Here is a 13,407-nt window from a genome sequence, read left to right as displayed (position 1 = left end):
CCATATGCGTCTTAAGCAAGACGCAGTACGAGTGAAGTATCGAAAGGGAACTGCACATTTTAGAGTGGCCTTTTATTGTGGTCAGCCTAAGGCACACCTGTGCAATAATCATTCTGTCTAATCAGCATCTTGATATGCCTCACCTGTGAGGTGGATGGATTATCTTGGCAAAGGAGAAGTGCTCACTAACACAGATTTAGACAGATTTGTGAACAATATTTGAGAGAAATAGGCCTTTTGTGTACATAGAAAAAGTCTTAAATCTTTGAGTTCAGCTCATGAAAAATGGGGGCAAAAACAAAAGTGTTGCGTTTATAATTTTGTTCAGTGTATTGTGCATATGTACAAAGAATCTATTTAGTGGATTAATAAAATGTTTTCAGTATGTATTAGGGGAATGATAGGACTTAAAAAAAAGAAGAAAAATAAATACAGAGTTTCAGTATCTTTCATTTTGTATAGGCCTCAACGTACGACAGCCCAAAAAAAGAGAAGAGACATCCCAGAAAATGGCGTCCCAAGAATTACGGGAAAGACAACAAAACAACCCTGCAGGTGATCCGTGACCCTTCTACTTGCAGATATTAAAACATAAAACCACCTTTAAAAAGGCTTTGTGTAGCTCACAAGGCAGTTATTAATCACTCCATGAATACTTCAAATTACTAGAGAGCTATGCATTTTTAATGTTAATGTAATGTTTTATAGAGCTGATTTGCTGATGTATTACATGCATGAATAGTGTGATGACAATGATAGTCGCCTCGTTTTATAGTCCCTTAAGTATTACACAAAGGACCATTAGTATTACTGCATGCAAGAGAAAGTTCCTATCATGTTTTCCCCAGGCCATTTATCTCTTGCCAAAATGAATAGCACCATCACTGACTGTTGACCTGGTATTTTCTCCTAATATTTTTAAGGTTCCGAGCTGTATCTCAGCAGGCTCTGTCCGTCTCCATGCATCCAATCCCAACCTTTCTTCAGTAGACCTGACCAATGAGAAGACTTACCATGAAATTCTAGAATCGCCTATAGACGTATCTAAACTGCAGGAAGACTTCTGCCGTGTCGCAAACAACCGTGAGTTCTGCTACAGAAAACTACTTTTAGTGATGTATGACTAGAATAATGCACCATTTATCCTATGTGACAAATGATACCTCATCATTCTCCCCTAAATCCTACATTTTTGGTTCAGAATGTCTTATTTGCATATAAAATACATGTCATCAGGAGGAAATTGCTGAGGGAAGAGCTAAAACTCGGGAGAATGTGACAGATGTTGATTGCAAATGGTTTTTTGCACTTTATCTTCATGAGGAGTGTGAAAATCAGTATCTCATTGTCAGAGAAATTACCCAGCTGGTCCCTTAGTACAGGTCAAAAGGTTTGATTGGACTATATCAAAACCTCTCTAGGTAAGCTGACCAGCAAGAATAAAATACTAAAACACTTAGAACAGCATGAGTTTCCATGCTAGTTCCTGTAATGTTTTGCTGGTTTGGTGCTGTTCTACATTATGGATTACTGTGGTATTTCTAGTGAATACTGATGACCAAATGTAGTATATCTAGCTGATTAAGCTAGTTATAAGTGGTAGTGATACCAGCACAGCATTTCATGCAAATTATAGTCTTTTGATATACATTCAAAGGATTTGGTGGCTCCAGACCTACAAACCTAGTGTGAATTGAAATGGAAAATCCACTATTTACTGCAGGTGGTTGGCCATTGTAAATTAGGCAACATCAGTGACATGCAAATAATCAAACCTTTAATGTATAGTACAGTATATCTGTTTATTACTGGTGCTTCTGTAATGTTGTTTCAAAAGTTGCTGATTAAGGCTTGAGAGAAATATCCCTGCTAATACAAGACACATGATACACAGCTTTAAATGAATGTGTAGTTTTGTTTAGTGATGAAATCTACACTAAACTACATAAAAACTAAAACGTTTACCTTCTTTACAGTGTCTGAGTTTCTCAGTGTACAGTGAGTTACTAAAACTGTCAAACTCTATGAAAAGATCTTGAATACCTCACAGTCTCTCTTTATTGAGTCAAAGTAAACACCTTAAATCATGTGATTTATAATTAAATTTTTATAAAATTGAACTTTTTCATTTAAAACAAGTCTCCAGTGCTCACCAAGACTGCATTTATTTGCTCAGAAATGCATGAAAACAATAATATTATGATATATTATTACAATTTAAAATAACTGTTTGCTATTTTAGTATATGTTAAAATGTAATGTATTCCTGTTATGGCAAAGCAGCCATTACTCAAATCTTCAGTGTCACATGATCCTTCAGAAATCATTCTAATATGCTTATGTAAATAATATTCATGCAAATATAATTTGGTGCTCAAGAAACATTTCTTATTTTTATCTATGTTGAAAACAGTTGTGCTGCTTAATAATATAAATGGAAACGGTCAGGATTCTTTGATGAATCGAATGTTCAAAAGAACAGCATTTATTTGAAATATTTGGTAACAGTTTAAGTCTTTACTGACACTTTAATGCATCCTTTACTGTGATCAGTTTAATGCATCCTTGCTGAATAAATGTATTAATTTCTTTCAAAAATAATTGCCTAAACCCTAAACTTTTGAACTGTAGTGTATATATAATATTTCCCAAATAGCATATCTATTTATTGTATTTATTTTTTTACTCAAAAAAAGGAACTTAATAAACTAAAACATTTTTATGTACCCTGATAAAACATTTAGGTTTTAGTTTAGGTACGAAAAATATGAGAAGTAGTTAACTTTGGTGAAACCATGTTCAGCAAATGTTTTTTTCCTGCAAGGATCTAAGTAATATCAACCTTTTTTCTGTTCTAAGCTCAAGTACATGTTTTCACTGTTTACTGCGCACACTTCCTGTTTCCTTGCTATCATAGCAACAATTTAAAATCACCCTTATGATCTGCATCTGCAGCAGGTTTTAGGAGGCCAAAGTAGCATATGAAACTTGCCCTGATGCAAGCCATGTGAAAGCGCCTTCACACTACTGCTATAATGAAAGTGGAGACTAAAATAAAAATTGTTCTTCCTGACATATGACTCAGAGATTATTAGGCATTGCATGAATATGTATACTCCCTTTAATAACAAGCAGATTGTGTTTCATAAATCATGTTTTAATAAATCATGCATGAGAATCAAAACCAGATCCTTAAATGATTTGTCCTTATATATTCCTGAAATGATGCTTAACTCTTTTTTTATGTTTTTGTTTCCAGTTCATACAACCATGAAATCAGCCCTGTGCATGTTGACGACAGAGAAAGAGAGACTTAAACAGATGCTGGAGCACGAGTCTTGTCCTGCCCCCTCGGCCCAGCTCCTGGGACTGAAGAATACCCTAGCTGCTGTATGCTCACAAACACACTCATTTCCTCTCTGTGCATTTCCTGAAGCTCAGCACTGCTTACTAACAATTGTTCAGTTTATTGCCTAAATATCTCTTTAAAACATTGCATGCAAGCAGAGCTCTTGTTTGGTGCTTATGTAAACATGAAGCTCTTATATCAATTCATTAAATGACCAAAGTATAAGACAATATTTAGATGTGCTTTCTAAAAAAGTGCAGAGGATTACCTGTGGAAGTGCTATTGTAGTATAAGGAGTATGTCGAGCTTCTAATGAATCTTGTGAACAATAGCGTTGACCCTCCCAGCAACAATTTGTACATGCTAAAAACAGTCTGTGCTAAATCGAGTGCTGTAACACTAAATTATGACTCATTTTCCTCAGTGAGTCACGTTATTGTGAAGCAGACCCCCACTCTAGCACTTCTAATAATAAACGCCAAACTAACATCTGTTATCTGTTAGAACTGCAGGGAAATCGGTTTGAAATTCAAATTCTGAATAATTTGTAATATATAATTATTCACGGTATTTAGAAGTGCCCACAATAGCAATATCGTGCATATTCATTACCGTGATATATCGCTTTACCGAATACAGGCACAAGTCTACTCGGGATAAAACCCAAGGCTTAAGTTGATTTATGCTAATTGAATACACACATACTCTATAGAGAGGCTGAGTCAGACAAACTAGTGCCAGTTAATCATGTCTCTGGATAGTTTACCCCCAAACCTACTTGCACGCACACTAACAACCATATACAGCACCCACGCTTCACATGCTATCAGTGATATGTTCCTGTGGAATTGCTTCATCAATAACCAACTTCCCTTATTGACATTCTAGTCAACATAATGCTTTTACGCTAATTAGCCTGCAAAGCTCTGCCAACTGTCTTTCCTTTTTGTCTTAAAAATCTATTTACAAAAATGTATAACATTTTTATCATGTGTACTTTGATATTCTTAACCCATTTGCAAGGTTCTTCTGGGTTAAAGCTGAATCGAATGCAGTAGGAGGGTTCATTTATGCTCATTTTAACCCTAAAAAACAATGTGACTGGACTTTTTTGCATGTAACAGTAATGAGAAGTTTGGAGGATAGTGTGCTTAATTGTCATGAAAATATTGAAAAAAATTGAATGGTTCAAAAAATAGGCATTATATATAATTATAGAATTAATTATATTAGTAATGTAATATAATATAATTTTCTTTTTTATTTTGGGTTCAAGTATGATCCACATTTTTTCTTTGTGATGTTCACCCATTTGGCTCTATGTGACTTGAAACCATGACTTTTCTTCATACAGAAGCAAGACTCCAGTGATGGTTCCCGTCCTCTTGTTCACCAGGCGTCTAATGAGAGCAGAGCTTCCATTACAGAGTCTCTATCGGAGTTCTTTGATGCGCAGGAAGTGCTGCTGTCAGCTAGCTCTTCAGAAAATGAGGTGAGAATGAAATCCCCTTTTTTTTCAGTCCCATAAATGTACTGCTCAAAATGTCATCGCATGCGCGTGTCATTCGCTGGGCACCAAAAGTGACCAAAATGAGTCGTACCCTGGAAGTATCCATGTAGAACAGAGTTTGGCTATAGTAGGCTATAGTATAGTGTCAGGGGTTTTAAACTGCTTCACGGACTGACACATTTCGCCTAGCTCTGCCAAATCATCCAATAGATTTACTGCCTCTGAACTGCCTCTGCTCTCTCCTTCACCTCAGGCAGACACTGAACCGAACACCCTATTAGGAGACAGAGGAAGGGACTAATTATATTAAGCATGTAATAAGTGCTACGGATGACATTCCACAGCTAGAGGAACCAGCCTGCCTGCCATCCCTGCTTTCTCACTCTAACTTCATTTCTGCCTTTCTGCCTCACATTGAGGCCGACCTGCTTAAGCGTCTCCTGTAGCAGACGTAATATGAAAATTGAGATAATTGCTTCTCTCTAAATATACCTCATGCAGAATTAGGCTTCTGTGTGAATTTGTACCCCGAAAAACGTTCTTCATCTTCTCCATTTGAGGGATGGACAATGAAATCTGCTCTATCTTTACGGTTTTGATAATGTGGTTTATTAGAGGGTGCAGAGAGATCCATACGGAGATGATTTCCAGTTGTTAGATGGTCAGTAGACTAGCTATGATACATGTATATTGTCAGAGAGCCAAACACCTGTAATGATGATGTGTGGTTTCCTGCTAGCCTTCGGAAGATGACTCATATATCAGTGACATCAGTGACAACGTGTCTATGGATAACTTCAGCAACGAGGTAGAGAATGACAGACTCAATACAGGTGGGTATGCCACATTTTTCCTCAAGTCATTGATATTTTGCTGTCATTCCATTGTTATTTCAAAGATCCAGTGAGAATCTCTTACGGTCTACATTTGACAGCTGTTTTATAGCTGGATGAGGGATTAGGTGTGTTCGGAAAAAGCACTGTCAAGCAATTTTAACAAGCCTGAACTAAAACTTCCAGAGACATTGCTGGAATTGATCCGCAAGCGTTTTTCCTTTTTAGGCTGTGTAGAGAACGGTGGTTCTCAAGAACAGCGGCGGTCTTGTCTTCCCTCCCCCAGTCCCAATACCAGCAACATCAGCCTGTGGACCATCCTGAAGAACAACATTGGGAAGGACTTGTCTAAAGTAGCCATGCCTGTTCAACTCAACGAGCCGCTCAACACTCTGCAGAGACTGTGTGAGGAACTGGAGTACAGCGAACTGCTGGACAAGGCTGCACACACACAGGACCCGTTTGAGCGCATGGTAGGGAGAGGTCACAAAATTGCACAAACCTATTTGCATATGTTTATGCATATTATCAAACATGCATAAACTTGCATTACTATTTGAGCTAATCACAGTCATTGTGCACATTCAAATAAAAAGAAATGCGAATAGTCAATGCTAGAAATGCCAAGAAATGTGTTTTTGCACATTTTTGGTGCAAATATGAATTCTCAAGAGGCATTCTGACTGCCATTTGTGAATGCAAAGCGTTCTGATTTCGCTTTATGTTCACATTTGCGTGTCCATACAAAGCTAATGTAACAAAACATCACTGAGGAAGAGATGAGAGCTCAAGATCTGCATAAAAAGCATAATGCAAGCATAAAAACTACTGTCTAATAGGGCCAAAACAGAAATTCATAACTATTTCTTTATGTGAAATAAATGGTCTCAGGTTTAAATGCACTTCCTTAGAATATCACATGAAAGTGAAGAAATTAGAGAAATATATCCTTATTGCATAATAATATTCTAATAATATTGTCATGTTCAATTTAAATCCCTATTATGTTACAATAATATAATATTAAAGAAATACCAAATTATGTATAATAAGATATTTTAATACTATATTATATCAAAACTATTTATTTTTATATGATTATATATAATTTGAGTATTGCATATTGCTTACTGTTAATATTGTGATATTCACACTTTCATATTCTGACTTCAAGTTGGCATTTTATAACAGTTATTATTATGTTACAATAATATACCTTATTACAGTATTATTATATTAATGGTATATTATCATGACATTGTATATTATATTGTTTGCTATTTATATTGTACAATTCACAGACACACACACATCCATAGTCTGACTTATGATGTCACGATGCATTAGACTTTATTAGCCTGATGTGATTGTCTAGGAGTAGAGTGATTCTTTTGAAAGCCTGTCTGATCCAGGCTGATCATCATGGGATCCACTGTTACTCATGAGTGCATGATTAATGTTCAGAAATCATTCTCCCTGCTTGGAAATGTGCTTTAGTCAGCTGCACTCTACTGTATCCAGTGACACTCTGAGTACCCATCATTGTTACTCTCTTAGTCTCTGGAGAAAAAAAGCAATCCTCTCTCTAAGTTTAAATAATAGCTTCGGCTTTTGAATTTACATTGCACTAGTGTCTAGGTTAGTCAGCTGCACTCTACTGTATCCAGTGACACTCTGAGTACCCATCATTGTTACTCTCTTAGTCTCTGGAGGAAAAAAAAGCAATCCTTTCTCTAAGTTTAAATAATAGCTTCGGCTTTTGAATTTACATTGCACTAGTGTCTAGATCAGTAGCTTCGTGGCTTTTCAATATGCTACCTGATGAAGTTTAATCACAAGAGACAAAGACAGCTGGAATTTAAAGTCAAACTATCAAAATTGATCTGTTCACTTAATGCACATTCTTGGTCTTGTTGGGCACCATTCATCACTGCTTGTTATTTCATAGAAGGAATTGTCTTCAGTCAAATAAAATACATTTCTCCACCTCTGAAATGATTTTCAATATAAGCTGATGTCACGTAGGCCACATTTTTTCTCAGTTGATTGACTAAAGAACATTTCTGGTACTGAATGGAAATGAAGGTGAACTAGAGCTCCTTGGTCATCACAGTAATTTATTGCCAGGTAAGATGAATATAAGAAAGGTTACAGCAATAATAGCAAATAATGACAGGTTTGAAAAAGTAACGTAACCATTGGGATATTTTGAGATGCTCTCGTGGGTGACCTTGACTTTCAGCTTTCATATGCCTGTCGAAAAGCCTCCCGGGTGCTGGAGGCGTTTCAGAAGAGGACTCGTCCTCCACAATCAAATGCAAAGTAATATTAAGGTCTAAAACACTTTTCATAATCCAATCAATTCCCTATAGATAAATACAAGTCCAGACTATAAGTTTTGCTGAATATTTTGTTTCATGCCAGATTATGTAAATAAAATGGGTTGTGAATTCAGCTTCACATGCCAGACAGATCAGTAACAAAGTCATTTCAACAGAGCCTTAAAGTAACAGTTCACGTAAAAAATTAAAATGTATTCACCCTCAGGCAGTTCAAAATGTAGATGAGTTTGTTTCTTCATCAGAACAGATTTGGAGAAATTTAGCATTAAATCACTTGCTCACCAGTGGATCCTCTGCAGTGAATGGGTGCCGTCAGAATGAGAGTCCAAACAGCTGATAAAAACATCACAATAATTCACAAGTAATCCACATGACTAACGTCTTGTAAAGCGAATTGATCATTAAGACGTTTTTAAATTCAAAATGTTGCTTCCGGCTAAAATACAAGTCCTCTATCCATAATATTGCTTTCTCCAATCATCTAATCTAAATCCGGAGAGGAATATGCAGGGATCAAGCACTGCTTACAAGCAAAAACAGTCCTAAACAAATATGTTTGTGGATTCTGATGTGAGAGAACAACAGGGGATGGACATTTTTCACTGGAGGAAGCTTTATTATGGATTGTGGACTCGTATTTTGGCCAGAAGTGACGTTTTAAAGTTAAATAGCCTTAATGATGGATTTGTTTCTTACAAACAGTTTTTCACTTCACAAGATGTTAGTCGATGGACTGGAGTCGTGTGGATTACTTGTGGATTATTGTGATGTTTTTTTTCAGTTGTTTGGACTCTCATTCTGACGGCACCCATTCACTGCAGAGGATCCATTGGTGAGCAAGTGATGTAATGCTAAATTTAACCAAATCTGTTCCGATGTGGAAACAAATTCATTTACTGTACATCTTGGATGGCCTGAGGCTGAGTACATTTTCAGCAGATTTTCATTTTTGGGTGAACTCACTATCCCTTTAATAAGGAGTATCATGAAATGGGCAACATACAAAACTAACTAAATGTGCTGTGTTCTGTTTGTAGGTGTACATCGCTACATTTGCTGTGTCCGGCTATGCTTCCAGTTACTACAGAGCAGGAGGAAAACCCTTTAATCCAGTGTTGGGTGAGACCTACGAGTGTGATCGTCCAGACAAAGGCTTTTGTTTTGTGGCGGAGCAGGTAGGACGCTCTCTGTAAGCTGTAATTGTGAGCAGATATGTGAATGTGTGTGTACAGCTCTCACAGCTGCTCTGCTTTCATCCTCCAGGTCAGCCATCACCCCCCCATTTCTGCATGTCATGCCGAATCTAAAAACTTCATCTTTTGGCAAGGTAACGTCACACTAATAATACCAGGCTTACTGTGTCAGTACAAATCAGCTAATGTCTGCAGATATGAAGCTGAGTGTGTTATATGTGGCTGATTTTAGACATGAGGTGGAGGAATAAGTTTTGGGGAAAGTCCATGGAGATTGTATCTGTTGGAACTACACACGTGGTTCTCCCTGGGTAAGATTTTGTCTGTTTATTAAATTCACACACAGGCCAGTCTGCAGTTTTTGGCTCCAGCCGTGTCTCAGGTGTTATCCATTTCAAGCACTAAGGCTCATTGTTTTTACTGCAAAATATAACTACTGCAGTGGAATTTATGAACCAGAAGGCAAATTAATTTAAATATACATTTAATTATACAACTCTAAAGATAACTTATTAATTAATTAATAAGCCCTTAAGGGGGGATGACTTAAAATTATTTATAATACGACAAAACAAATATTAAATTATATAAATGTTATTTCTTATATATTTTATTTAACCTTTATTTAACCAGAATAATCTCTCTGAGATTAAAAATCTCGGACCCGCTTTATATTAAGTGGCCTTAACAACTATGTACTTACATTTAAATTAATAATTTGGTACAATGCACTTATTGTGTACATACATGTTTTTACATTGTACTTATATTTTAAAAATACCTGCATGTAATTACATCTGTAATTAATTTCTGTAATTACATTTATAATTACACAGTTGACCCATCCCTTACACCTTAACCCACCCTTAAACCTACCCATACCAACAAACCTGTCCCTAACCTTACCCGTATCCCACCTTAATAGCAGCAAAAGTGTTTTGCAATACAATATGAACACAATAAGTACATTGTACTTAATTTTTGATGTAAGTACATAGTAGTTAAGGCCACTTAATATAAAGTGGGGCCAAAATCTCTTTCACAGGAGAGTCCTGGCATATTAATTCACCCCCTCAGTAACTGTGTTGAAAAATCTGAATATATGAGGAAGCTTAATTTTAAAAGTGTGATTTCTAGACCTGGGAAAGTCATGTAAATCGAAAAAACTTTACAATTTAAAACTTAAGTGTGAATGAATATACTGAATGAAAATCAACATAAATATTTCTAGTTATGTCCAACTCTATAATATTTTATTTGTTAGAAAATGAGTACAAATATTTTTAAATATCCATATCCGTATCCAGTAAATCACAAACAACTGGAAAGATCATGGGGCCTTGAATATTGTTGTGGACAATGGAGGTCCTTGGAGTCAAAAAGGTTGAGCCACTGGTCTGTTGCACATTTGTGACCAGTAGTATGTAGGATTAAAATATTAAAAAGTATGTTTACATACATTAAGGGTGCAGTAAAACAAGTGTTGAGTGTTGTAATTAGTAAAATGTGCATTTTAAATGTTACATTTTGAAATGTTTTTGATTTAATAAGTAATTGACAGTTCTAAATACATGTTACGTGTCAGAAACAGTAACCTGATGTATTGATGGTGCTTTGGAGTCTTTGGCTAGACCTTAGAGGTGAGAACAGATTGTAGTCTGGGTAAATGGTATCTTGAATGATGGCACCGTCCAAATTATAGCAGCAGCTGTGGTTGATGTTGTCAGTGTCCTTGTTCACCCTAAGCAATGGAGCTGTTATCTTTCCTGGAAACAGCAGACTGGGTCAGCGAGGTGTTGAAGTTGTCAGTGACTCAGCAGCACACATTGTAATGACATATGATGACAGACTGTCTGTGCCGAGTGGGTTGCGGCTCTTTCACTGTTCTACTGGTTTTACAGATCCTGTGATTCTTTGAATGGAGCTCAGTGTCCTCCACCAAACTCAGCTTATAATTTAAAGTTATAAAACATTATAGTTTTGGTGATTTACTATCGTTTTGTTTTGGAAATTTGTCTGTAACAAGTACTTGGGGTCTGAACAGTAAATACCATAAAATGAATATTAGTGGAGACTAAATGGATTTTTCAGTAAATGGTGCCATTATCTAGAGTAGGGCAGCTGATGATGTGCACGATAAAGCTGAAATATTTCACGGCTCTCTGGAATACTTCATTCTGATTGGTCGATTATGACATTCTGAGTTCTAATAACCTTTGCATAATGACTTCTGAACTGTATAATTGACATTTGTTGTCCCAGGGATCTGATTTCTTAAATAGATGTGCCAGTTTCATGTCTCTCGTATCATTCCAAGATATCTTCTTTCTCATATAATAAAATAAGTTCACTCAAATCAATATTTCATTCCCAATTATTTATTTACAAGTAGCCATATAAGAGGAAAATGTACAGTCAGCTGGTTATTAATTCAAATATTCTGGGCTGGGGGTCCTGATCACCCTTTCAGGGTTAGGCCAGAAACATACTTAAAGCAAGTCACCAAAGCTGGAATTTGATCAAAAATATGTATTAAATACAGTAATGCTGTGAAATAGTATTACAATTTAAAATACCTTTTTCTATTTTAATATATTTTAAAAATGGAATTTATTCCTGTGTTGGTAGAGCTGAATTTTCAGCATCATTACTCCAGTCTTCAGTGTCACATGATCCTTCAGAAATCATTCTAATATGCTGATTTGCTGCTCAAGAAACATTTCTGATTATCATCGTCAATATTGAAAACAGTTGTGCTGCTTAATATTTTTGTGGAAACTGGTTTCCTTTAGGTTTTTTTTTTTTTTTGATAGAAAGTTCGTGTTTTTAGGTGTAACAATGTAAACACCTTTATTTTAATTTTTAAATGCATCTTTGCTGAATAAAAGTTTCTTTTAAAAACAATTTTACTGACCCAAAACTTTTGAACAGTAGCGTAAATACCTTAAATATAAATACAATATATTTTGGCTAATGATACATAAAAAAAATTGCTGCTATTGTTTACTTAAAATCCACTATTTAAAAAAAATTGCTTAATTTATAGACGTACAGAAGTTAACTAACACTAATAACTAAGCCTTCTGTTAATCAGATAACCTAGCATGGTTATCATCCAGTAATCTCAGAATGACAAAATATCGGCCTGGGCTGCGTTTTCCAAAAGCAACTATGGTCGCAAGTTCCGTCGTTACCAATAGATTTCAACGGAACTAACTACCATAGTTAGCTAACGATGCTTTTGGGAAACGCACCCCTGACTGGTACTAGTGAATGTGCATTTACAGTAGACACACACTCACACTTTCCTCTCACCTTCAGCTTTGGAGATCACTATGAATGGAATAAAGTGACATCATGTATTCACAACATTCTGAGTGGGCAGCGCTGGATCGAGCACTACGGCGAAATCTCCATCAAAAACTCCAACAGTGAAAAATGCCAGTGTAAAGTCACCTTCATCAAGGTCAGCTCCCTGTGCTTTTTGTCCATTTTGAGAAAACACTTTCTGAAATGTTTTATTTTCTGCTATACTTAAAGCAGCACTATGTAACTTTTTCTGTGTTCTGTGTTGTTTGCAAAATGTATATAATGAGCGAGTACATCATGAATTCATCTTCCAAACCGCGTTTTTGTCTTATTCCGAATCACTACGGTACACTTATAATAAGTACTTATATTTGGACTATTGTAGCCTGGTCGGGCCGTCACCGCTGCGGAGTAACACATACCTGCGTGAATCGCCATAGACATAAACTTAGAGAAGTAGCTCCGCATAGAATGTTCTTCCGCGGGATGTGTGCAGTTCTGTTTATTAACCGCTAGAGCGCCAAAAGTTACATAGTGCTGCTTTAAGTATAGCAGAAAATAAAACATTTCAGAAAGTGTTTTCTCAAAATGGACAAAAAGCACAGGGAGCTGACCTTGATGAAGGTGACTTTACACTGGCATTTTTCACTGTTGGAGTTTTTGATGGAGATTTCTCCGTAGTGCTCGATCCAGCGCTGCCCACTCAGAATGTTGTGAATACATGACGTCACTTTATTCCATTCATAGTGATCTCCAAAGCTGAAGGTGAGAGGAAAGTGTGAGTGTGTGTCTACTGTAAATGCACATTCACTAGTACCAGTCAGGGGTGCGTTTCCCAAAAGCATCGTTAGCTAACTATGGTAGTTAGTTC

At 36.3% G+C, this 13,407-nt stretch overlaps 1 protein-coding gene across 1 annotated transcript in view; it reads left to right on the top strand.

The window, feature by feature from the left end:
• LOC107744709 (oxysterol-binding protein-related protein 3-like) overlaps nt 1–13,407 on the top strand; it is a 61,787-nt gene that overhangs the window by 46,437 nt on the left and 1,943 nt on the right. The window contains exons 9-18 of the mRNA XM_016558526.1: nt 463–555; nt 924–1,083; nt 3,260–3,390; nt 4,704–4,841; nt 5,599–5,692; nt 5,921–6,165; nt 9,072–9,209; nt 9,298–9,361; nt 9,460–9,538; nt 12,549–12,693. Of these exons, the coding sequence (XP_016414012.1) occupies nt 463–555; nt 924–1,083; nt 3,260–3,390; nt 4,704–4,841; nt 5,599–5,692; nt 5,921–6,165; nt 9,072–9,209; nt 9,298–9,361; nt 9,460–9,538; nt 12,549–12,693 (1,287 nt within the window). The remainder of the gene's footprint in view (nt 1–462; nt 556–923; nt 1,084–3,259; nt 3,391–4,703; nt 4,842–5,598; nt 5,693–5,920; nt 6,166–9,071; nt 9,210–9,297; nt 9,362–9,459; nt 9,539–12,548; nt 12,694–13,407) is intronic.

The sequence above is a fragment of the Sinocyclocheilus rhinocerous genome, unplaced genomic scaffold (genome assembly GCF_001515625.1).
Source record: "Sinocyclocheilus rhinocerous isolate Xijiao unplaced genomic scaffold, SAMN03320098_v1.1 scaffold498, whole genome shotgun sequence".
Classification (NCBI taxonomy): Eukaryota; Metazoa; Chordata; class Actinopteri; order Cypriniformes; family Cyprinidae; genus Sinocyclocheilus; species Sinocyclocheilus rhinocerous.
This window is presented reverse-complemented; position numbering and strand designations above follow the sequence as displayed.